This window comes from Natator depressus, chromosome 2 (assembly GCF_965152275.1).
Source record: "Natator depressus isolate rNatDep1 chromosome 2, rNatDep2.hap1, whole genome shotgun sequence".
NCBI classification, from domain to species: Eukaryota; Metazoa; Chordata; order Testudines; family Cheloniidae; genus Natator; species Natator depressus.
The window spans coordinates 75307200-75330256 of NC_134235.1; the positions used below are offsets into that span (position 1 = coordinate 75307200).

The window sequence follows — 23057 nt, forward strand, 5'->3', positions numbered from 1 at the left end:
CACCATGACTTCAACAATTTCCCCCCCACTGTTCCTCAGACGTTCTTGTTAACTGCTGGAAATGGCCCACCTTGATTATCACTTCACCCCCCACCCCACTCTCCTGCTGGTAATAGCTCATCTTAAATGATCACTCTCCTTATAATGTATATTTTTTTCATGGTCTGTGTGTATATATAAAATCTCCTCACTGTACTTTCCACTTTATGCATCCGATGAAGTGAGCTGTAGCTCACGAAAGCTTATGCTCAAATTGGTTAGTCTCTAAGGTGCCACAAGTACTCCTTTTTCTTTTTGCGAATATAGACTAACACGGCTGCTACTCTGAAACCTTTAAAATTGGTGTTACATTTAGCTACGCTTCCAGTCATCTAGTACAGAGACTGATTGATTTAAGTGATAACTTATGTATCACAGTTGGTAGTTTTTGCAATTTCATATTTGAGTTCCTTCAGAACTCTTGGGTGAATATCATCTGTCCTGGTGATTTCTTATTATTTAATCAGTTTGTTCCAAAATCTTCTCTATTGACACCTCAATGTGGGACAGCTTCTTATATTTGTTACTTAAAAAGAATGGCTCACATTCTCTGCAGTGAAGACCAATGGAAAGAATTCTCTGCAATGGCCTTGTCTTGCTAGAGTGCATCTTTAGCACATCAATCATCTAGTGGCCCCATTGGTTGATTGGCAGGCTTCCTGCTTCTGATGTACTTGAATGTTTTTGGTTCGTTCATTCGTTTTTGGTGTCTTTTTTTTCTTTTTTTTTTTTTGCCTACCTGATTTTCCTCTTACACTTGCTGAAGTTTATGGTCTTTTCTATTTTCCTCAGTGGAATTTAACTTTCAATTTTTAAAGGATGTCTTTTTTGTTTGTTTGTAACTGCTACTCTTACTCTGTTTAGCCCTGGTGGTATATTTTTGGTCCTCCTTACTGTTCTTTATTTGTAGTTCACATTTTAAAACCACCACAATAGAGGTTCAAACTAAAAGTTTCCATGTAGGTTGCAGGCCTTTCACTCTTGTGACTGTTCCTTTTAATTTCTGTTTAACTAGCTTCCTCGTTTTTGTGTAGCTCCCCTTTTTGAAGTTAAAAGCTGCTGTGGTGGGTTTCTTTGGTATTTTCTGGCCTACAAGGATGTTAAATGTAATTACATTATGGTCACTATTACTGAGCGTTTCAACTATATTCACTTCTTGGACAAGATCCTGTGCACCACTTAGGACTAAATCAAGAGTTGCCTTTCTTTTTGTGGGCCCCAGGGCTAGCTGTTCCAAGAAGCAAAATGGTGTCTAGAAACTTCATCTCTGCATCCTATCTTGAGGTGATGTGTACCTAGTCAATATGAGGATAGTTTAAGCCCCTATTATTATTGAGGGTGGTGGTGGTGGGGGGGGTTGTTTGTGGGGGTTGTTCTTTTTTTTTTTTTGGTTTTGTAGCTTCTCTAATCTCTCTGAACATTTCAGTCATTGTCACCATTCTGGTCAGATGGGTGGTAGTATATTCCTACTGCTAGAGTCTTCTTATTCAGGCATGGAATTTCTATTCATGGAGATTCTATGGTACATAGTTATATCAATATCCTCACTTAATACCAGACACTCAAGTTCACCCATCTTAGTATTTAGACTTCTAGCATTTGTGTACAAGCACTTATAAAATTTGTCCGTATTTAGTTGTCTGCCTTCATGTGATGTAATTGAATGGGACTCTTTTTTTTTTTTTTGACTGCTTCTTTTCTACCTGTATTTTGTCAACTTCTGTCCTGTCTTCTTTACCAGAATATAGAAAATTCCCTTTAATAAATCCTGCCCTAAGAGACATCTGTCTGAATCATGTGCTCCTCTGCACCGCTCAGCTTTTCCCCAGCCCTTAGCTTAAAAACTGTGCACGTATTTTATGTAAATAGGGCCTTTTAGCCATAATGTGCAAAGATAATTGCTCAAAAACTAAAGAATTGTGAAATACCACCTTTGTTCCTATCACAGGGTCAATGTTTGGAATTGACAATGCAGGTTTACTTTGAAAGCCACAAGTATAAACTTTTGGCCTTGTGTTTTGAAAATTCATTTTGTGGTATCTCCAACTCTTATAGAGACCATTCAATTCATGGGGCGGGGGAATGATGATTTTAAGCAGAAATGTGGAACTGATTTACTAAACTTGATCCACAAATTTGAGCCCTGGATCCTACAAACACTTGGGAGCATGGTTAACTTTAAGCCTGGGAATAGTCATATTGACTTCATTGTGACTAACGTTTAGCCAACATATAAAGACACTGATAACTCAGATTCTTCACCCACAATTCATTTTGAGTATGCAAAATAAGAGTTGTAAACTTTCTTATAGCATTTTTTTCTTCATATTGGTTGATTCTCAGTCCAAGTATTATTGTCCACATTATATCTGATTTAGAAGTGGGTTTTAAAGTCACTTCTGGGCTGAATACCTAGAATGAAGTGCAAGATATATACAAAAATACTTAAATATAGAATGAACACACACAGGAGTACAAAATATATACATTAAACACTGACCATATTTGCCAGAATAATAGATATAGGATCCCTTTTTGCCCTGGGCTGTCTTCTCTCATCCTAAAAAACAAAGCAAAATACATTCTACATTATGCTGCCATTATAGCATAAGATCTATTGATCTTTCTTACCTGTCCTCCTTTTGAAGGGGCAAAATTTTACCCTTAGTTACTGTTAGGTGTGTGTTTTCTTTCTCTCTCTCTCTCACAGAAGTTACATAAAGGCCATGCATCCACAGGGCATGTTCCTTCTCCCACCAACATCCATAGTAACACTTCTGTTGCCTTCAGTGGGAGGAGAATTGGAGCCAAACACGAAGGCAATATTCACTGTTAGTGTAACTTCAGTGGAAGTTACTCTGGGGGTGAATTTGTGAAAATTGCTGTTTTCTTGAACAGGAAAGTAAGGGTTAGATTCTGACACCTGTATTCACAATTTAGGATCTCACTGTGTTAGATTATTTAAGGCCCAGTCATAAGGAGAGCAGGGACCTAATTATCTGCAACAGTCTACTTCAAGCGAATGGACAGGAAGGGACAAGGAATGGAAAGAACCCTGGCTCTGCCGCCTCTCCTTTTCCTTACTGGCCAGGAGCACAGGGTAGGGGTGTAAATTGCTTCACAAAAAGGGGATGAATTAACTTACTCTCTGCCCAGAATAATAGTGGGGAAGGGGTGGAGTTGTGACTGAGTCATGTTTCATTCTCCACTCTGCTCCTGAGGCAGTGCAGCTTCCTCTATTCTTACATCAGGCAGATTTATGGGGTTACAGTCTAGACCTTCGAATATCAGCAGGACTGTGCATGGAGTACAGTGCTACTCATTGTATCAGAATTTAATCCTCAGTAAATGGATAAATCAAATTACAGTATTCCATGGGAGAAATAATTTGGATATATTTAAAGCTTTTCAGGAATGTTTGTGTTTGGGCTGTTCAGATACAAATCATTCATTGAAATCTGATCCTTTGTATTTCTGTTAAAGACCCTATTTACCTATTTTTTGTGTCTTCTCTGTCTGACGGCAATCATCAATAGAGATTTAAAAATAATTAGGCAAATGCTCAGAAATAGAAAATACGAATTTACACTTTTTACTAGGTTTTCAATATGATTCAGGTCTTGTTTTTTATAGTAAACAGATGTGGTCAAGCTTCTCCCTACTGGATGCTTGCCACACTGCTGGGAGGGTATCCAAATGTTGAATCTCATGTGCCCCCTACTGTGCTGGTGCTGGGGAGAGTTTAGGTATCGTCCTGGGCTTTGGACCTCTCGGCATGCACTCTCAGATATAGACCTTTTTGTGTCTGATACCTCTCTTGGCAGTCCAGTTGCCTCGGCCTGAAACTAGTGCTCTGTCTTCCAACCGTCACTAGTGGCTCAGGCACATTTCCCAGAATTCCACCGAAGGGGTGAGCATTCTGGTTTACAGTTTACGACTTCAGGGATATGTGATAGTCAAAACAGACTGACAGCCTTTGCACAGATTTCTAAACGTTATTACTCTTTCTATATAGCCTGGGAGAGATACACAAATTTAGACAAAATACAGTAGAACCCCATTTAATTGAGCATCCGTTACCTGGTTCTCCTTATTAACTGAGTCACACAGGGCTGTCATCCACCCCAGGCAGCTGGGACTCGCACTGTTGTCTACCCTAGGATGACAGCAGAAGCCCTGGCCATCCATTCTCCTGTTTATCTGGATTTTTGGTTATCCGATCTGGCCCCGGTTCCAGTTAGATAATTGGGTTCCCACTGTAATAAACATTTGTATGCATTTTTCCTTGCCTCAGTTTCCTTACTACTCTGGTGAGTGCTTTGGCTTTGGGCAGAATATTCTACGGAGTCTAGGATCCTTCCTCTTCCTTCCCCCTCCCCTCCACTTTCCTGCACATGGCTTCTCATCCAGAATATGGAGTCTCTGGTCTCTTCTCCTTTGTCCCTGCTCTCCCTTTGATAGGTGACTCCCTGATCAGCCTCCAATGACCACAGACTTGATTAAAGCAGTTGTCCAGGGTAGGAACTAGCCTATTGTCTAGAAGGCTTCCTTTTGATTAGTGGACCATATAGACTTAATGTGTCTCTGTTTTAGCCCTATACCACTACCCCCCCTTGGAATTCCAGCCCAACATGGAGGTAAAAGTATAAAAGAGAAGGCAAATAAGCAACACATTCAAAATGAAGTCTGTAGCTGGATAAAGATGCACGCGCACACACACACAATAGAAATAGTACACGGATTCCCCCAACTTGTCATGTCATGTTGCTTCTTTACATTTGTGTGTTTCTATCTTATGTACAAATAAGTACCAAATAATTAATTTGAAACTGTTACTTGGGGGATTTTTGGAATTTAAAATTGATAATGTTGTGTATATACAGGTACTGTAGTTGGAAAAGTCATTGCAGAAGACAGAGATGAACCTTATACTCTGCACACTACCCTGAGATATCAAATTGTATCAGAACAACCGCCATTACCCAAAATGTTTTCTGTTCACCGTGAATCAGGTGTAATTACCACACTAACATCACAACTGGATAGAGAGGTAACCTTTATCTACAGCATTATATTTAGCTTCACTTCACAATTCTGTGAGCAGATATATACAGAGAAGTATGCAAGATTTTAATGAGACTAGAGAGGCACCATATATGGTTTCAAATGGTCTCTAATGATTTAGAAGCGAGACTCTCCCATAACTTGGGGAAAACACAGATGAACTGGAATCTGAACTCTTTTCTGCTTCCCTGACCCAATGTGAGAGTGTCAGTTTTGCTTTTCTGCTCCAATCTCTGAAGTACCTTGTCAGCATCACTTGACTGTGCTACTTGCAAATGGAGCAGCGGGTTCCTAGGCAAGCAACAAAGAGTGAAGAAACAGAGCAGTGGGGCTTAGGAGTGGACTATATTAAAGAAGGCTGCAACATCCATACAGAGGGATATTGTGAAATAGCTATGCCCATCAATTTTCCCGGTGTAGACAAAGCCTTAGAAAAAGAATAATGTTGAGATTGTGGGTATTGTGAATGAGAAATATTGGGGTGATGGCCATGTAAAGTGAATCTTGAGAGTAGAGTACCATCACTTATTTCCTACAGATGAATTTGAAGAGTTTATGAAGCAAAGTTATCCCCTCTTCCCAATAAACCAAATTTAGCCCAGCAATTCTAGGGAGCCCTAATCTACCAGAGCCACTCTCTCTCAGGTGGTGTTCGGCATCTTCCTGCTGTGACTCAAATTATTGTCCAGTTGAATGCTTTTTTCCCCTCCCCTCAATGATCCTATCTGGATGTGTAAGAAGACCCAGGAAGAGACAGCATAGTATATGGGAAACTTTCGCACTACCACCCTACAATAGTGTATCAGACTATGTAGAACTCCTTGCTGCTTTTCCCAGCAGACAGGTGTGTGTGTGATGGGGAAGGCCTGGCTGCCACCTCTGTGTGTGTGTGTGTGTGTGTGTGTGTGTAGGGAAGAGGAGACAATTGTGAGTGTAGGACATTATAGAGATCCTTCTCTGGCGTTCAACATGACTAATAGGTTTCTAGTAAAACTTTCTGAGCTCTGTGTGCTGCTTAGCCGCTGAAAAATATTTTACTTGTGTGTTTCACTGTTTTTTCTATTAAAAAAGCTGGTTGTCTTATTTCTTTTATCCTAGAAAATAATTACATGTTTAACATATCTTTAGAAAGAAGGGGGAGGGAAGTAAAGCATTTAATTCTACAATAAAAGTGACATACTATTACATGAATGTGAAAGTTTTATCTGTAACCATTTTTTTTATGTTTGTTTTTCAGATAATAGACAAACATATAGTGCTAATTGAAGTACGAGATATGGCAGGTCAGCCTTTCGGTTTGTGCAATACGGGAACAGTTGTCATTAACGTTGGAGATATAAATGACCATGCCCCATATTGTGGCCATTCATCTGTAAGTGTGTTTGTTATTATGCTGCTGTCACAATTGTGGGGTTGATTGCACCTCTGTCCCTTTCTGGATTCTGAGTGCACCCCTTGAGGGGTTAGGCCTCATACCCTTACCTGTTTTGGAGTGGAATCTTGCAATTTTCCCCACTCTTAGAGCAGAATCTGGTACAATACCCTGTCTTTGCCAACAGGCCCGATGAGAGTTCAGGCACCTGCTTGATCCTTTCTTCGAACAGCCTGTTGATCAGTGATGTATGTTGACCAACAGCCTTTTTACAAGAAGTATATTCATTAGCAAATGGAACAAAGCATTAGATAAAACTGTTTCAAAACAATAAATAGTATACATGCATATTTACTCTCCTCTAATCTTATGCTTCATTACAAACTAAATTTAGATGGGTTTTTCTATGGAATTACAGGAAAAGAACAGACCCAATATACATTTTTTCCAAGGAAACCAAGTTGCTCTTAGGATCCAGTCGGGACCCTGCTTGTTTCTCCGAGAGTGACTCTCCCAGACTGTTTATCCCTTTCCCTGGTCTCCAAATACCATATTTCTCAACTATCTTTATTACAGGGCCTAGATGGGAAGTCTTTTTTTTTTTTTATCATCTCTGACTGGATTCTCCCAGTCATCCAAGCAGACCATCTAAGGGCTTGCCTACATAGGAAGTTATACTGGTATAAGGAAAAGAGCGAATTTAAGCTGCTATAATTATACTGGTATAACTCCTCACAAAGGACACTCTTATTCTGGTACAAGAGGGCCTTTTTCTGGTTTATCTCATGTCACTTTGGTAGCAGTTTAAACTATAAAGCTGCTGTAGTGAGGTTTTATGTTTTTGTTTGTTCTCTAAGCAATGCATTAAGTATTCCTTTTTCGGGAAGGTGAAATTCTCTGGTTGAAATCTTATTTCCATTGACTTCACTTGGGCCAAGATTTCATCCAGAGAATTTCACCTACAATCACAGAAAGGGATGCTTAATGTTTCACTTATAGAAAAACAAATAAACCCAAGAACCAAAACCTCATGACCAAAGCTTTACACTGGCCATTGGATTTAAGGCCTTGCATTTAAACACAATATAACTTTCTTTCCTGAACTATGTAATACTGTATTTTATATTTATTTAATTTAAACAATAGATCATATTTTATTTCAGTATGAAACAAAAGTACAGGAAAACCAAGTGAATGTGGAAATAATGAGAATTCCTTGTTTGGACAAGGATGAGCCTAACTCACCTGCCTGGAACTGTAGATTCAGCATTGTAAAAGGAAATGAAGATAATCATTTTGCTATTACAACAGATGGAAGAACAAATGAAGGGGTATTATGTGTTGTTAAGGTAAGCAAAGATGAAAACATCAGCCAAAAGTCTGGGTTGTTTTTTTTTTTTAAAAAAACAAATCTAGTTTTCACTTTTTTGTTGTAGCTATAAATTCTGGTTAGTTAATAACACTTAATTATCTGTTGGATTTTGGCTCTGCTTCCTTCCCAAATTGAACAAACAAATTCACCTGATATTTCTCTCGGGGGTAGAATTTTTCTGGAAAATGTGTAGCAAATTGGACAACATGTTTAGTGAGATTTGATAAAATGTTTAGATGTATTTCCTTTTTTTTTGAGTTTTCCTAATGTGTTTTGGGGAGGGAGTGGAGTAATTCATTTTAATTCTGTAATAGCTAGGCCAAAATTCCACATTTTGGCTTAATCTAGTTTTGACAAGGAATGGTGCCTTTCACTAATTGAAACAGGACTACATCAGCATGAACTAAGTACCTTTTTTAGTTCACACCTGCAGGGTCTACATGGAGCAGTTAGAGCACAATGCTTGTGAGTGCCCTGCAATTCACATCCTGCCCCCCACCCCTATAGTCCAGATTGTGGTGTCATGTAGACAAGCCTGTAAAGTGTACATTGAGACTAAGTACCTAAAGAATGTATAATACTAATGTATAGGTTTGCAGGTTCACATCCAGTTTTCTTAAGTGCTGATCTTTCTTCCATATAAGTCAATGGGGGCTAGCTCAAGTTCTTAAGAGGTTCTCCTTTAAAAGATCATATAGTTTAATGGATTAAGTGAGGGCTTAAAACCAGGCAGTCCTGAGTTCTTATACTATCTCTGCCAATGACTACCCTTAATAACAACACTTCGGTCTTATCTAGCATAGTTCTTTACAAATGTTTCACTACAGTTCATAAAATTACTGTGAAGGAAGGAAATATTATCCTCCCATATTTTACAAATGGGAAACAGAAGCTTACGGAGTTTAAGTAACCCATTCAAAGCAGTCACTTAACCTTTGTTTCTTAACTATCTGTGTAATTTGGAGTGTGTAGGTAAATGATTCTTGCCTTTCTACCTCTCTGTGGCTGTATACACCTTAGTTCCTGTATATGCTTAGGTCTGTAAAATAATCTCTATAGGTATTATTTTACAGATAGGCAATACGAGACAAAGGGAGGATCACAGTTTCTCCCAGGCAAGACCCTTAACCTCTCTATCTCTCTGTATCTGGAAAATGTAAAGCTCTTATTACGTGCAGATAACTATGGGTATGGCTAGCTTTCTGCTTAAAATGACACTTTTGAAATACACAGCACGCTGCTATGACCAAAGTGCACCAACTCACTTGAAATTTCTCAAAGTAGTAGACTGTTACCTTCTACTCGCTGGCCCACACATGTTAACAATTCTGCTACAGCTAGTGAGGATTCTGTTTTAGCTTAAGAGTTAACACTATGCTTTCCTCATAATGTCCATACTTGCTGTATGGAACATGGCTTCATCATATTTGTCCTCTTAAAGAGGAGAATTTTATATTGGAAAGTGTGAGGTAATCAAAGCATTTCAAGAATGTGTGTTTTTTTTAATCAGTGTTTATCAGTATTTCTGCATGTGTAAAAGCAACCTGATATCTCTATTAGTGTTTATAAATGGGAGGCTTACAAGGTGAGAAATCCGCCATTAAAGACAGCCTAGATGCCATGTACAAAAAAAAAAAAAAACTTGTCATGCCAGCTGCACTATAGGTTCAGAGGCTCTTACTGTTGTTGAATTCTCACTAAGCACCTATATGCATTTCTAATAGGAAAAGATTCTTGACTTGTGGCAACAGACAGGAAAGGTAGCAAGTATTCTAGGAAGAAAGTCAGGGCATGTCTACGCTTCAGCGGCATAGCTATGATGCAGCAGCTATGCCACCATAGCGTAGACGCTTTGTACATCAATGAAAGGTGTGTTTCTACCAATGTAGGTAATCCACCCCTTCAAGAGGCTAGGTCGATGGAAGAATTCTTTGGAATTAAGTCAACCTAAACACAGCACTCAGGGTGCAAAATTGTCCACAGCCCTGAGTGGTATAGCTAGGGCAATCTAATTGTTAAACGTAGACCAACCAGGCCTCGGTTACAGAAATAAACATACTTAGTTTTCAACGTAGCCCTTGAGGTGGAGAGAAACCCAATAGAGTTACAAATATAACCTTGTTTTTTGGTGCTGCTTATGCCATGCTAGGGATGCCACTTCTTTTTCTTAAATAAGCTGGTATTTAGCACTTCCTGAAAATCAAGCCCTTTTAAGGTTTCTCAGGTGGGACACCCAAGAATTGAGCACCCAGAATAATTAGTCCTTTTCTAAAATCATGACCATGTATGACTTGGTCTCTTTTTTTATTATTAAAAACTGTGATGAGAAAATTTATAGCAGGTTTTGGTTAATTTAATAGACCTAAATTTATTTTACAGGGATTGGACTACGAAACCGCCAATCTGAGGATGCTTGAGATTACTGTAGTTAATGAGATACCTTATGCAGTAGTACCATATTCAAGTGCACTTCCCCAGGGCATCTGTACTGTTAGAGTTATCGTACTAGATGTTGATGAGGGACCAGTATTCAAACCTTGTTTGTTAAATATAAGAATTGACGGATGCGGGACAGTTGGAACAGTGGTTGGCAAATACCTAGCAGAGGATCCAGAAACAGGAAATAGTGAAGGCATAAGGTATAAATAATTTTATTATGCTAGTTTATTAAATGTACAACATTTTGGGGGATATGGGGAGATAAGCATTGTACAATTATTTTTTAAACATTTTTATTTTTACTAGCTATCGGATAGCATCTGGCCAATGCAGCTGGATCACCATTGATGAAAACTCAGGCGAGCTCAGAACTACTACACTTTTTGACAAAGATATGGCAGTCAGGCAGTGCAATATTACTGTCCTTGCAACAGACCGAAGTGAGTACAAATGTTATATGTATAATCTATTTGGTGTATAAATGAATCGCACATGCTCGTGTGCGCACACAAATATTCACGGAACTGTGTCACATTAAACTATTTTTCCTCTAAACCTGCAGTTGATTGTAATGGAGACAGGCTTTTTACCATTGCATTTTTTTTGGGAGCGGTAATTCCCGTTCTCCAATAGGAGGAAAAGAATAACAATTGTTCACAGGGACTGGGAGTAGCTGTTCTAGTTTGAGCAACTGCATACAGCTTTCAGGGCCAGATTTTCAAAAGTATTCATCACTTACAATTGGGGCCAGATTTCCACAAGAGCTCAGTTCTCATTTAAAATGCTTTGATATTTTATTTTGAAATATATTAAATCTGATACTTTCATTGGTGAACACTTTTTTTTCTTTTGATTTTGTTTCCTTCTCTATTCCCAAATAACCCTCCTCCCCACCAATCCCCTTGATGGTACAACAGACAGCCATGAGGTTGGCTGGAGGGGGCAGGGTGGAATCAGGATGTCATTCTGTAAATACAAAATCCCTGTAAAGCTTATTTTTAATCTTCTGTTTGATCCCTTGCAGTCTATCTAGGAAGCATATAAATTAAGAGCACTTTTAAGAGTAATTTTGCTTTATGTCCCCCCCCCCCCCACCCCCCAATAATATATTTGTTTTCTCTTCTCCAGTACCCTACTTAAGGCTAGATTCTCCAACGTTTCTCACAATAAGTAGTACTTACTCAGATTAGTAGTCCCTATTTTATCTGGGATTACTCAGACAGATAAGTACTACTCATCATCATGCTTAAGGGTTGCTGAATCAGGTTCTCACTCTAAAACTGATTTTGGTGTTGAAAATTAACATTAAATTAAAAGATTACATGTTCTCTGTTTCTGATTACACAATTTATGTGTACTCATCTGTATCCTTTTGTTATCCTAGGAAAAGACATCATTGAGATAAGCTAATGAAGTACCCTTTTTGTTTCCCAAATGCTTGGTGTAGCTAGTAGAAAAGGAGGACTTGTGGCACCTTAGAGACTAACACATTTATTTGAGCATTAGCTTTCGTGAGCTACAGCTCACTTGATCCTCAAGGTAAATTTAGTGATTGCAGCCCAAAGACTTAAATATTTTGGTGTGACAATATGAGTACTATTAGAGGCATTAGAACATGCATTTCATATTGAAAGCAAAAATGCATGGAACACGGTGTCAGGATCTAGCCCTTATCTGTTAAAATCTGAATGGGAATAAATTTAAAGTTCTTCAAATTACTTTGTAAGCAGAACCTCTACTTAAAAAGTTTAACTAACTTTGATGCAATTGGATTACTCAAATTTTACAATATAAGTTGCTAACTGTAAATGCAGTATATAACAGTGAGCAGATATATCTATAAAAGGAAGCAGTAAGAAATAATTTGACTTCAGCATATGTAAGTCCTAGTCATTTCTGTGGAGGTTACTAGATAACTTCAGGTGTTGACAGTGGGTCAGTTCAGCTAAGAGGAGGATTTTACTGGTGTTGGTGGCTGTTGTCATAGGTCTGTTGTATGGTGATGTGGCATTGCTGCATCCCATCACTGAAAGATGATGCAAGGGAAAGAGGAGGGACAATAGAAGAATTGTATGTGAAAGGAATTCACATTCCCAAGCAGGACCATAGCCAGCCAAACAAAGTGTGTATACATCAGCATGTGGAACTGTTTGACCCCTGCATCCTGGTGCACCAGTCTCCCACTTTTGTAAATACCATCGTTTAGGTTTGATCAGGATGGAGAATCTGTAATGATGTAAAAACAGATATTGGAGACTGGGGACAAAGGCAGAATTCTTTCCTACATGATTTTGAAATACGCTGTGGAATAGCCTGCATTTTTAAAGATCTCATGACGATTCGAGACAGGGATTTATCATACAATCTATTATGAATGATTCCTCTGTCTTTCTTCCCTAAAGTGGAGATAAAGCTCCCAGTTGTAGGTCTCCCTGCTCCTTGCAGCTTTGTTTTTGGAAAGATGGGTGTGGGGGCAGCAAGAGGCAGATTTTTCTTTAGAGGAGCTGAGTAAGAGAATACCAATTGGAACACCTTTTCCCCTCCTATCAGATGCTGCTATACCTGCTCCCAGAAATACTGGGTCGTCTTCCCCCCCACCCCCTCACCCAGCAAGGCATCAGCTTCTGATTTCATTTCACAGTCCTCTGGCTATTGAGCCCTTGCATCAGCAGCCAAGGGGAAATCAGTGCTCCTATAAGCTAGGGGAGAGGTTGGGAAACTCCCTCTCTGCTTTTACTTTTAAATCCTGGGTACTAGCTTGGATCAGATGAAACCACAGAGTTTTAAAACTTGGAGAGCATTAAAAGTTAAACAGCACTGAAATTATTATTTCTGTCTCCTAGGTGGTAAAACAGGTACTGGAACGGTGTTGGCTACTGTAGATGCTTGCAACAGATATTACCCCATCTTGACTCCAAGAGACTTTATAATATGCAGAGACCGAAAACCAGTTTGTATTACTGCAGTCAATCCTAATGAGTATCCCTATTCTGCACCTTTTAGATTTGATATTTCTGACAGGAGTGTGGGTTCAGGATGGCAAACAACACAACATGATGGTATGCAATATTGTGTATTCTTTTTAAAAACAAGAATATTAATAGTATTAATTGCCAGATTTATTGTATCTTTTTCATTAAGCAGACTTGTGCTACTTTTTTGTATTTTTTGACATACTTACAATAAGTATTTGGAGATTATTCATAGCATACCAGAGTTGCAGAAAGCATGCAAACATTCAGGAAGTAGCAAAACAAGAAAGAAACCAGAATGATCAAATAGAAAGGTAGTTTTTTTAACCTAAAAGATATCCTTCAGAAAATGGAAGTCCGAGCAATAAAAAGGAACAATGCAGGCAAAAAGTATGTAAGTTAGGAGGACTAAAAGCAATTTTGAAACTACTCCAAACTAGGGCCAGATTCAAGTTTCCTTTGTAACCCCCTAAACAGAACCCTCTATACAGTCCAGCATTGCCCCTGACGTGCAGCCCAGTGCTGCCCTCTTGCACAGTCCCCATCTGAGGGTACCTGGAATAGAAAAGAGATAGAGAGGAGCTCCAGAGAGCTCTGTACTCCAGCTATTCTGGCTTTGGAGTAGCCCATTTGCAACAGTGGGGAAACACCTGTAAGTTACAGCAGATACAGGGGCTGCTCTAACTACTCTGAGAGCCACGCTGGCACCTTGACCAACCCAGAAATAGGAAGGTGCAGAGGTGGATGGTGTCTTCTGAGAGGCACAGCACAGAATCTGAATCCCACTCTTTTCAGATAATAAAGATGAGATTAAAGTGTCAAAAGAGGAGGTGATGGAATAAACTGAAAAACACAACAACAAAAGTCACCAGAAACGGATGGTTTTTAAGAATGACATGGCCAAGCTGCTAACACAAATATACACTATCTCTTTAAAATGAACGGTTATGCTGGACGATTAGAAGGTACAGCATGTTATACTGGAACTAGTCAAAAACAGATGGGAAAAAATTGCAGACCTGTGTTTTTGCCCTGATTATTTCCTGTATTTCAACATCTGTAAGATCCAGCCTTTTTTCTCTCTCTCCCCCCCCCCCCCCGACATCTATAATTCTTGTTCAGGCCCTCACCACATTCTTTCTTAAGTACTACAACCTCCTCCTCTCCAGTCTTCACAAATGTCACATTGCCCTACTTATATGCATTCAAAATGCTGTCCCAATGATCATTTTCCTAGTTTGTCATTTCAGCCATTCCCCCCTCTTCCCCTTTTCTCATCTCTCTCCTTCTCCAGTAAGTCAGACACAAAAATTACTTGTCTTCACTTAAGACCTTTTACTTTAGATCCTTTCTGGTCTATCTCACCCTACCTATAAATCTTATTCATTTATTGAGATGTCTCTTTCTGCCTCCATTCTCCCAATAAGGAAGCGTTGCCCATTTTTGTCAGATTTTCCAACAAACACATTTGTGGATTTGGAATTAATTGAGAAACTTAACAGTAGCAAGTCACCGGGACCAGAAGGCATTCACCCAAGAGTTCTGAAAGAACTCAACTGTGAAATTGCGGAACTATTAACTATGGTTTGTAACCTGTCCTTTAAATCAGTTACTGTACCCAGTGACTGGAAGGTAGCTAATGTAACGCCAATATTTAAGAAGAGGTGATCCTAGAGGTGATCCTGGCAATTACAGACCGGTAAGTCTAATGTCAGTACCGGGCAAATTAGTTGAAACAACAGTAAAGAATAAAATTGTCAGACACATAGAAGAACATAAATTGTTGCGCAAAAGTCAACATTGTTTCTGTAAAGGGAGATCATGTCTTACTAATCGTAGAATATCAGGGTTGGGAGGGACCTCAGGAGGTCATTTAGTCCAACCCCCTGCTCAAAGCAGGACCAATCCCCAATTTTTGCCCCAGATCCCTAAATGGCCCCCTCAAGGATTGACCTCACAACGCTGGGTTTAGGAGGCCAATGCTCAAACCACTGAGCTGTCCCTCCCACCTAATCTATTAAAGTTCTTTGAGGGGGTCAACAAACCTGTGGACAAGGGGGATCCAGTTCATATAGTGTACTTAGATTTCCAGAAAGCCTTTGACAAGTCCATCACCAAAGGCTCTTACGTAAATTAAGTTGTCATGGGATAAGAGGGAAGATCCTTTCATGGATTGAGAACTGGTTAAAAGACAGGGAACAAAAGGTAGGAATAAATGGTAAATTTTCAGAATGGAGAGGGGTAACTAGTGGTGTTTCCCAAGGGTCAGTTCTAGGACCAATCCTATTCAGCCTATTCATAAATGATCTGGGGAAAGGGGTAAACAGTGAGGTGGCAAAGTTTGCAGATGATACTAAACTGCTCAAGATAGTTAAGACCAAAGCAGACTGAAGAACTTCAAAAAGATCTCTCAAAAAAGTGATTGGGCAACAAAATGGCAAATGAATTTTAATGTGGATAAATGTAAAGTAATACACATTTGGAAAAAATAACCCCAGCTATATATACAATATGATGGGGGCTAATTTAGCTACAACTAATCAGGAGAAAGATCTTGGAGTCATGCGTGGATCATTCTCTGAAGATGTCCGTGCAGTGGCAGTCAAAGCAAACGGGATGTTAGGAATCATTTAAAAAAGGGATGGAGAATATCTTATTGCCCTTATATAAATCCATGGTATGCCCACATCTTGAATACTCCGTACAGATGTGGTCCCCTCATCTCAAAAAAGATATATTGGCATTAGAAAAGGTTCAGAAAAGGGCAACTAAAATGATTAAGGGTTTGGAACGGGTCCCATATGAGGAGAGATTAAAGAGGCTAGGACTTTTCAGCTTGGAAAAGAGGAGACTAAGGGGGGATATGATAGAGGTATATAAAATCATGAGTAGTGTGGAGAAGGTGAATAAGGAAAAGTTATTTACTTGTTCCCATAATATAAGAACTAGGGGCCACCAAATTAATGGGTAGCACGCTTAAAACAAATAAAAGGAAGTTCTTCTTCACTCAGCGCACAGTCAACCTGTGGAACTCCTTGCCTGAGGAGGTTGTGAAGGCTAGGACTATAGCAGGGTTTAAAAGAGAACTGGATAAATTCATGGAGGTTAAGTCCATTAATGACTATTAGCCAGGATGGTAAGAAATGGTGTCCCTATCCTCTGTTTGTCAGAGAGTGGAGATGGATTGCAGGAGGGAGATCACTAGATCGTTACCTGTTAGGTTCACTCCCTCTGGGGCACCTGGCATTGGCCACTGTCAGTAGACAGGATACTGGGCTGGATGGACCTTTGGTCTGACCCAGTATGGCCATTCTTATGTTCTTTCTCCAGTGCCTACAAGGAACTCCCCGTAAACATTCTCAAAGCCATTTCACGTTTCCTCCTTCAAACTCTCCTGTACCATGATAACTACAAAAATTTGACTGTGGTTAGGCACACCTTTTGATGTTGTTCCCAATCATCGCATTGTTACCTTGAGGGGCATCAAATTTAAAACTAACAACTTTGTATTGTGTGTGTGTATATTTCCTTTTAACATGTGAAACTCACTGCCACAAGGTATTAATGAGACCAAGAGCTTGGAGGGATTAAAAAGTGATTAGAAATTTATATTAAAAAAAAAATTCAGAGTTTCATTAGACAAACTGAAATATTTTAGAAGGGATATACATTTTCATGTCTCGGGGTAAAGCCATCCAGTAACCGATGGGAGTTAGGAAGAAACTTCTCTAGTGGGCATCTTCCTCGTTGTTGTCCAATATTGGTTTCTTGCATCTTGTTGTAAGGCACGTAAGACATCTTTCTGTAAGACCACTCATTACCAGAAAAAAGATACTGAACTAGGACAGCTCATCTGATTGATTGTGGCAGTTCCCATGTTAAGGAATGGAGGAAGAATTAATTAGCTTCTGTTTCTTTAATAGAAAAAGACAACAGAATGTTGCACAGGAGCACAGGCTGGCATCTTCACTATGAAAACAAATATCATTTTAAATCGGTAAAACTGAAAACAAACAGTAACAAAACCTACCAAAGTTTCATACTAGGGACCTTCAGAAGAGGACAATTCAGCTCTCACTTTTCATTTTCTGTTCTTAATCATCAACAAAGTATACTTAGAGAAGGGGTGTAAATCTTAGAAATATTTTTTGTTGTCCATGTCAGTGATAAAACTTAACTGTATGGTACAGCACAGAATAACTGCTTTCCTATCCACTAACTGAAAGCTAGAGAATTAAGCTCCGATCCTGCAGTGAGGTTTCTGTGGGCAGACCCTTACCCCTGTACAGTGTCTCACCTACTTCATTTAATACACCAGTGGCTTCAGCGGGACTTTATGTATTTAGGTGATATAGTCCACCCACATGGATTCCTTTGCAGGGCTGGAGCCTTTAGAAATTTCTTTTGCATCAGTTACAAAGAAAAGGTAACAATTGTTTTAACAGTCAACATTAGATTTGTTTTGTCTTTTTTGCAGCTAAATCTATGTATCTTTCACCAAAGAATGGTATTCCATTTGGAATGTATACAATTCCTATCAGCGTGAAGGATAATGCAGGAAGACAAGGAACAAGTGTGGTTACAGTTAACTATTGTGATTGTATTACTCCAAGTGATTGTGGTGTTATCCGACAAAGGGCACCAGCTGTTACTCTTGGTGTATGGGCCATCCTTGCAATGATTCTGGGATCACTATTACTGCTATGTAAGTGTGTTGGTACTTTTATATGAAATGCAAAATATTATCTTTTTAAAATTAGATTCTAGAGTCTGTTTCAAAATTGATACTGCCTCTTCTATTAAGATTCTTACATAGCCTGCGTCACCATAGTATCTGAGCAACTTCCAGAACGGTGTTAAATGATGTGACTAATATTTGTCATTTGTGGTTCTTTTCTTTTCTTCCCTCGGGGGGGAGTTAATGTTGGGATTTTGTATAGTTATTTTTAGGGCTGTCAAGCAATTAAAAAAATTAATCACGATTAATCACGCTGTTAATAGAATACCATTTATTTAAATATTTTTGGATGTTTTTCTATGTTTTCAAATATATTGATTTAATTACAAAACAGGATACAAAGTGTACAGTGCTCACTTTATATTTTTTATTACAAATATTTGCACTGTAATAAACCAAAAGAAATAGTATTTTTCAATTCCCTCATTACAAGTGCTGTAGTGCACTCTCTCTTGATCATGAAAGTTGAACTTGTGGGAGATAGTGTTGCCTCCTTCTTGTTTACAATGTCACGTGAAAGTCAGAAAAGGCATTCGCATGGCACAGTTGTAGCCAGTGTCGCAAGATATTTACGTGCCAGATGCACTAAAGATTCATATGTCCCTTCTTGTTTCAACCACCATTCCGAGGACATGCGTCGATGTTATCCAGCAGAACCTATGATAAGCAATCCAAAGCAGTGCGGACTGGCGCATGTTCATTTTCATCATCTGAGTCAGATGCCACCAGCAGATGGTTGATTTTCTTTTTTGGTGGTTTGGGTTCTGTAGTTTCCTCATCAGAGTGTTGCTCTTTTAAGACTTCTAAGACCATGCTCCACACCTTGTCCTGCTCAGATTTTGGAAGGCACTTCAGATTCTTAAACCTTGGGTCGAGTGCTGTAGCTATTTTTAGAAATTTCACATTGGTAACTTCTTTGAGTTTTATGAAATCTGAAGCGAAAGTGTTCTTAAAACAAACAACATGTGCTGGGTCATCATCCAAGACTGCTATAACATGAAATATATGGCAGAATGCGGGTAAAACAGAGCAGGAGACATACAGTTCTCCTCCCAGGAGTTCAGTCACAAATTTAATTAACACATTACTTTTTTAACTAGCGTCATCAGGATGGAAGCATGTTCTCTGGAATGGTGGCTGAAGCATGAAGGGGCATTCAAATGTTTAGCATATGTGACATGTAAATACCTTGCAGTGCTGGCTACAAAAGTGTAATGCAAATGCCTGGTCTCACTTTCAGGTGATATTGTAAATAAGAAGCGGGCAGCATTATCTCCTGTAAACAAACTTGTTTCTTAGCAATTGGCTGAACAAGAAGTAGGACCGAGTGGACTTGTAGGCTCTAAAATTTTACTTTGTTTTGTTTTTGAGTGCAGTTATGTAACCAAAAAATCTACATTTGTAAGCTGCACTTTCATGATAAAGAGAGTGCACTACAGGACTTGTATGAGATGAACTGAAAAGTAGTATTTCTTTTAGCATTTTTACAGTGTAAACATTTGTAATAAAAATAATATAAAGTGAGAACTGTACACTCTATATACTGTTATTGAAATCAATATATTTGAAAATGTAGAAAAACATCCACAAATATTTAATAAATTTCAATTGGTATTCTATTGTTTAACAGTGCGATTGAAGCTGCGATTAATCGTGATTGATTTTTTTTGAGTTAATCGTGTGATTTAAGTGCAATTAATCGACAGCCCTAGTTTTTGCACACCAGAATATTTAGAGGTTTCAAATTTGCCAGTCACTAATCACACTTAGTATTTTATCAATACGGGACTGTGCACATATTCCTCTCAGACATATACAAAAATCCAGTACCTTATACTCAAGATGCTTTTTCATTTTATTTTCCCTTATGTAGTAATCCTGATTACACTTTGTGGCTGTTATGGCACGGGGGCAGTGAGTAAACATGTGACTGATGATTTAGCTAATCAGAACTTAATTATATCAAACACAGAAGCACCAGGAGAAGAGGTGATGGTGAGTTGTGTGTGTATTTATTTAACTGTAGGAACATGTAATGAAGATATTGTAGTTAACACAGTATGACATGGAGACGCTTTGCAAATTTGTGAATCAGCGAGTAGGTGAAATAATAAAAAGCTAGGATAATGCATTAGTAAATGTATTGTTCATTTGAAAAGCATTGGTTTAATTTTTAAATAGAGGGATGGGTTAAATAGGAAAAGGAGCAGGGGGTTCAACTCTTGATGAGGTGGGGGGTGTAGCAGAGGGAGACCCGGACAGGCTGTGAGGACATGGACAGAAGAGTCTCATAACTAGGACACACTCTCCTCCATAACCTGGAATTAAATCCAGAAATCCTGAGTCCTTACACATTCCCCTGCTGTAAGCAAGTATATGAGAAATGCACTGGCAAATTCTCCCTCTCCCCCACCTTTGGTGGCTGGTCCGTACAGGGGATAACGGCGTGTAACTATCAGTTACTCTGTCAGCTCAGATGGTTAAAAGAACATTAAAGTTGTAAAATCAAGCACTCAAGTTTGGAAATGCCAGAATTGCAAGGGGAACATTCATTTGGCAAAATGGCAAAGTCACTAAACACCTGAAGCGTCTCAAAGCTGGGCTCATGCTGCTGTAGCAGCACGGCTACCACCATGGGAACACCTAGCAGCTGCCAGAGCAGTTGTGCCATTGGAGATAGGAAAAAAGAGCCAAGTCTCATCCCTGACCTGACACCATTTCAGTAATCTGCAACACCCGCACTTTCCAGGAGGCCGGGAGGGGAGGGGCGCAGAGAGGAGAAGAAAAACCTGACCCGGTTCTCCTCTTCCCGCTCCAGAAAAAATCAAAAACAAACCCTAAACTGCCATGGCTTAGCCTAGTTCCCCTTCTTGGGACACTATGCAGGGAAGGAGCTCCCCAAACTGATTGTGTGAGTGGAGGGATGAGGTGGAAGGGAGGTGAACTGAGCCAGGGCTCTCCACATCCAGCCACCCTCAGACTCAGTCTATCCCCCTCTGTGGAATAACAGTCTTCTGCTGCTACCTAATGTTTGCTCAAGTAATATCAGTCCATGCTGAAGGCTCTGGATTCAAATCATAATCATGCATTATTAGGGTGTATGGGGAGGTGTTACAGTAGCAGTTTTTTCCTATTAAAAATTTAATGACATTAAAAATGTTAAAATGTTACTTAGGTTTCAAAAAGTTAGGAAATGTCAGATTTATGATTGCCTGTGTAACTTTAAATTGGCCTCCTTGTGCCTAGGCATTGCAAAAGTCTTTAATTATGTGATCATATACAATTTTTTTCTACAGGACTCCAGCCTCATTCAGTGCAAAGACTGAAATGCCCAAGGGAACAGAATGAAGGTTGCACAAGCAACTATAAATTTGGCTTTGCAACTTTTTAGTGCTTGACTTTACAACCTAAATAACATTATTTTATTTATGTATATTTTATTTATGTAACTTTATAGTATACTAGCAAATGATCTATAATATGAAAGTATCTGAGTGCTTTTTGCTTCCCAAAGTAGGCCTTGTAAGAGGGGCTCTAAATTATGTGCATATAAAGGCCATCAACTGCCCATGATTTATGCACAAACTTCTTTTAGACATCAGTGAGAGTGCTGAGCATGGATTCAGTACAATACTGTATGCACACAGAATGAGACATTTCAGTTTAAGCACTGACCGTTTCCAAGTCTTGTATCCTTTTGAAGTGATATGTCCAAAAGCAAAGGTGATAAAGAAAAGGAATATTTCTTTGTTAGAAAAATTTACACCTGGAGTATTTTGGTAAGATTTTTCCCCCCCCCCACCCCCACTATTATCTTTGCTTTTAGGATCCAAATATAATTCCTCTACAACCTGCAACTGTAAATTCTTGTGAGCAAGGGGTTGGCATAGGCACAATAAGACATGAAGTAAAAACTGGGGTACAGAGTTTTGAAATGTCCAAAGGAGGACATCAGACCGTGGAATCAGTCAGGGAATATGGACAGTCCACGATGGAACAAGGCAGATACTCATGCTCAGAATGGCAGAATTTCATGCATTCTCGTCTAGGTGAAGTAAGTATTTTTAATATTTGTCTCCGGTATCCTGCTGTTTGAAATTACGACAGTTCCCATTCCTCCCCCCCATCCCCACCCCCGATGATTGTTAGACCACTTTTTGAGCAAAACGAAGACAATCATTTAACTATCTCCAATTACCTCCAAAGAGAAACACACCAAAACGGTTTTTAAGCAGAACTATTACTTTCCATTTAGAATGAGACTGCTGTGTGTGTGTGTGTGTGCACAGATGTACATGCTTTTGGTCTAACTGTCCATTGTACTGATTTTATCTAAATGCTTCCAAGTGATAAAATTTAAGGCCTGATGTACGTGCTGGATGTGGTGCACGTATTGCTGTGCAGCATTAGAAAATGTAGGTACACCATGAACTGAAAACCCAAGTTTTATTTATAGGGCCCTACCAGTTTCCCGGCTGTGAAAAATGTGTCACAGATGCTGAAATAAGCCCTTCCCTGTGACTCTGATCTTTCCATGCTACTGGGAGTGCCCAGGCTGGGGAGTGACAGGACTTGTCCATCCCCTGCATGGCTGCTCAGGGAAGGGGGAAATGAGATCAGACCCACCTCCTGGGTACCTTTTGGGTTGGGACCCCCATGGTTACAACACCATGAAATTTCAGATGTAAACATCTGAAAACATAAAATTGACCAATTTTAAAATTCTCTGGCTGTGAAATTGATCAAAATGGACTGTGAATTTGGTAGGGCCGTATTTGTGTAAATCATGCTTTTAATCTTGTTTTCAAATGGATTTAATTGTTTAACAGGTTTCTTCACATTTTATTATGTGTGTGATCACTAGAAAATGATTTTTGTTAAATACTTATTTTATAGTATGAATGATATAGACCAATCATGTGCATTTTTTGTATGTAGGAACCCATTAGAGGACACACTCTGATTAAAAATTAAACAATGAAAGGTAAATCAAAAATTATTTTTATGCCATATGTTTAGGATAACAGTTTAAGAAAACTAATAGTATGTTTTTTCTTTTTA

The 23057-nt window shown here is 39.0% G+C and overlaps 1 protein-coding gene and 1 long non-coding RNA gene across 3 annotated transcripts in view; one reads left to right on the forward strand and one right to left on the reverse strand.

Moving 5' to 3' along the window:
- The window catches only part of LOC141982414 (desmocollin-2-like), a 39930-nt gene that overhangs the window by 13676 nt on the left and 3197 nt on the right, over positions 1–23057 (forward strand). The window contains exons 5-14 of one of the 2 annotated variants that reach the window (XM_074944456.1): positions 4923–5089; positions 6341–6475; positions 7639–7824; positions 10227–10486; positions 10593–10726; positions 13130–13345; positions 17736–17963; positions 19870–19991; positions 21823–22050; positions 22935–22980. In XM_074944456.1, coding sequence (XP_074800557.1) covers positions 4923–5089; positions 6341–6475; positions 7639–7824; positions 10227–10486; positions 10593–10726; positions 13130–13345; positions 17736–17963; positions 19870–19991; positions 21823–22050; positions 22935–22970 — 1712 coding nt within the window. In that variant the 3' untranslated portion in view covers positions 22971–22980. The remainder of the gene's footprint in view (positions 1–4922; positions 5090–6340; positions 6476–7638; positions 7825–10226; positions 10487–10592; positions 10727–13129; positions 13346–17735; positions 17964–19869; positions 19992–21822; positions 22051–22934; positions 22981–23057) is intronic. The other variant, XM_074944455.1, reaches the window with a different exon arrangement.
- LOC141982415 (uncharacterized) overlaps positions 1–23057 on the reverse strand; it is a 31983-nt gene that overhangs the window by 4643 nt on the left and 4283 nt on the right. The window contains exons 2-5 of the long non-coding RNA XR_012638066.1: positions 21672–21690; positions 6586–6740; positions 4120–4295; positions 2540–2599 (exon numbers count right to left, since the gene is read on the reverse strand). This is a non-coding gene — a long non-coding RNA (uncharacterized LOC141982415). The remainder of the gene's footprint in view (positions 1–2539; positions 2600–4119; positions 4296–6585; positions 6741–21671; positions 21691–23057) is intronic.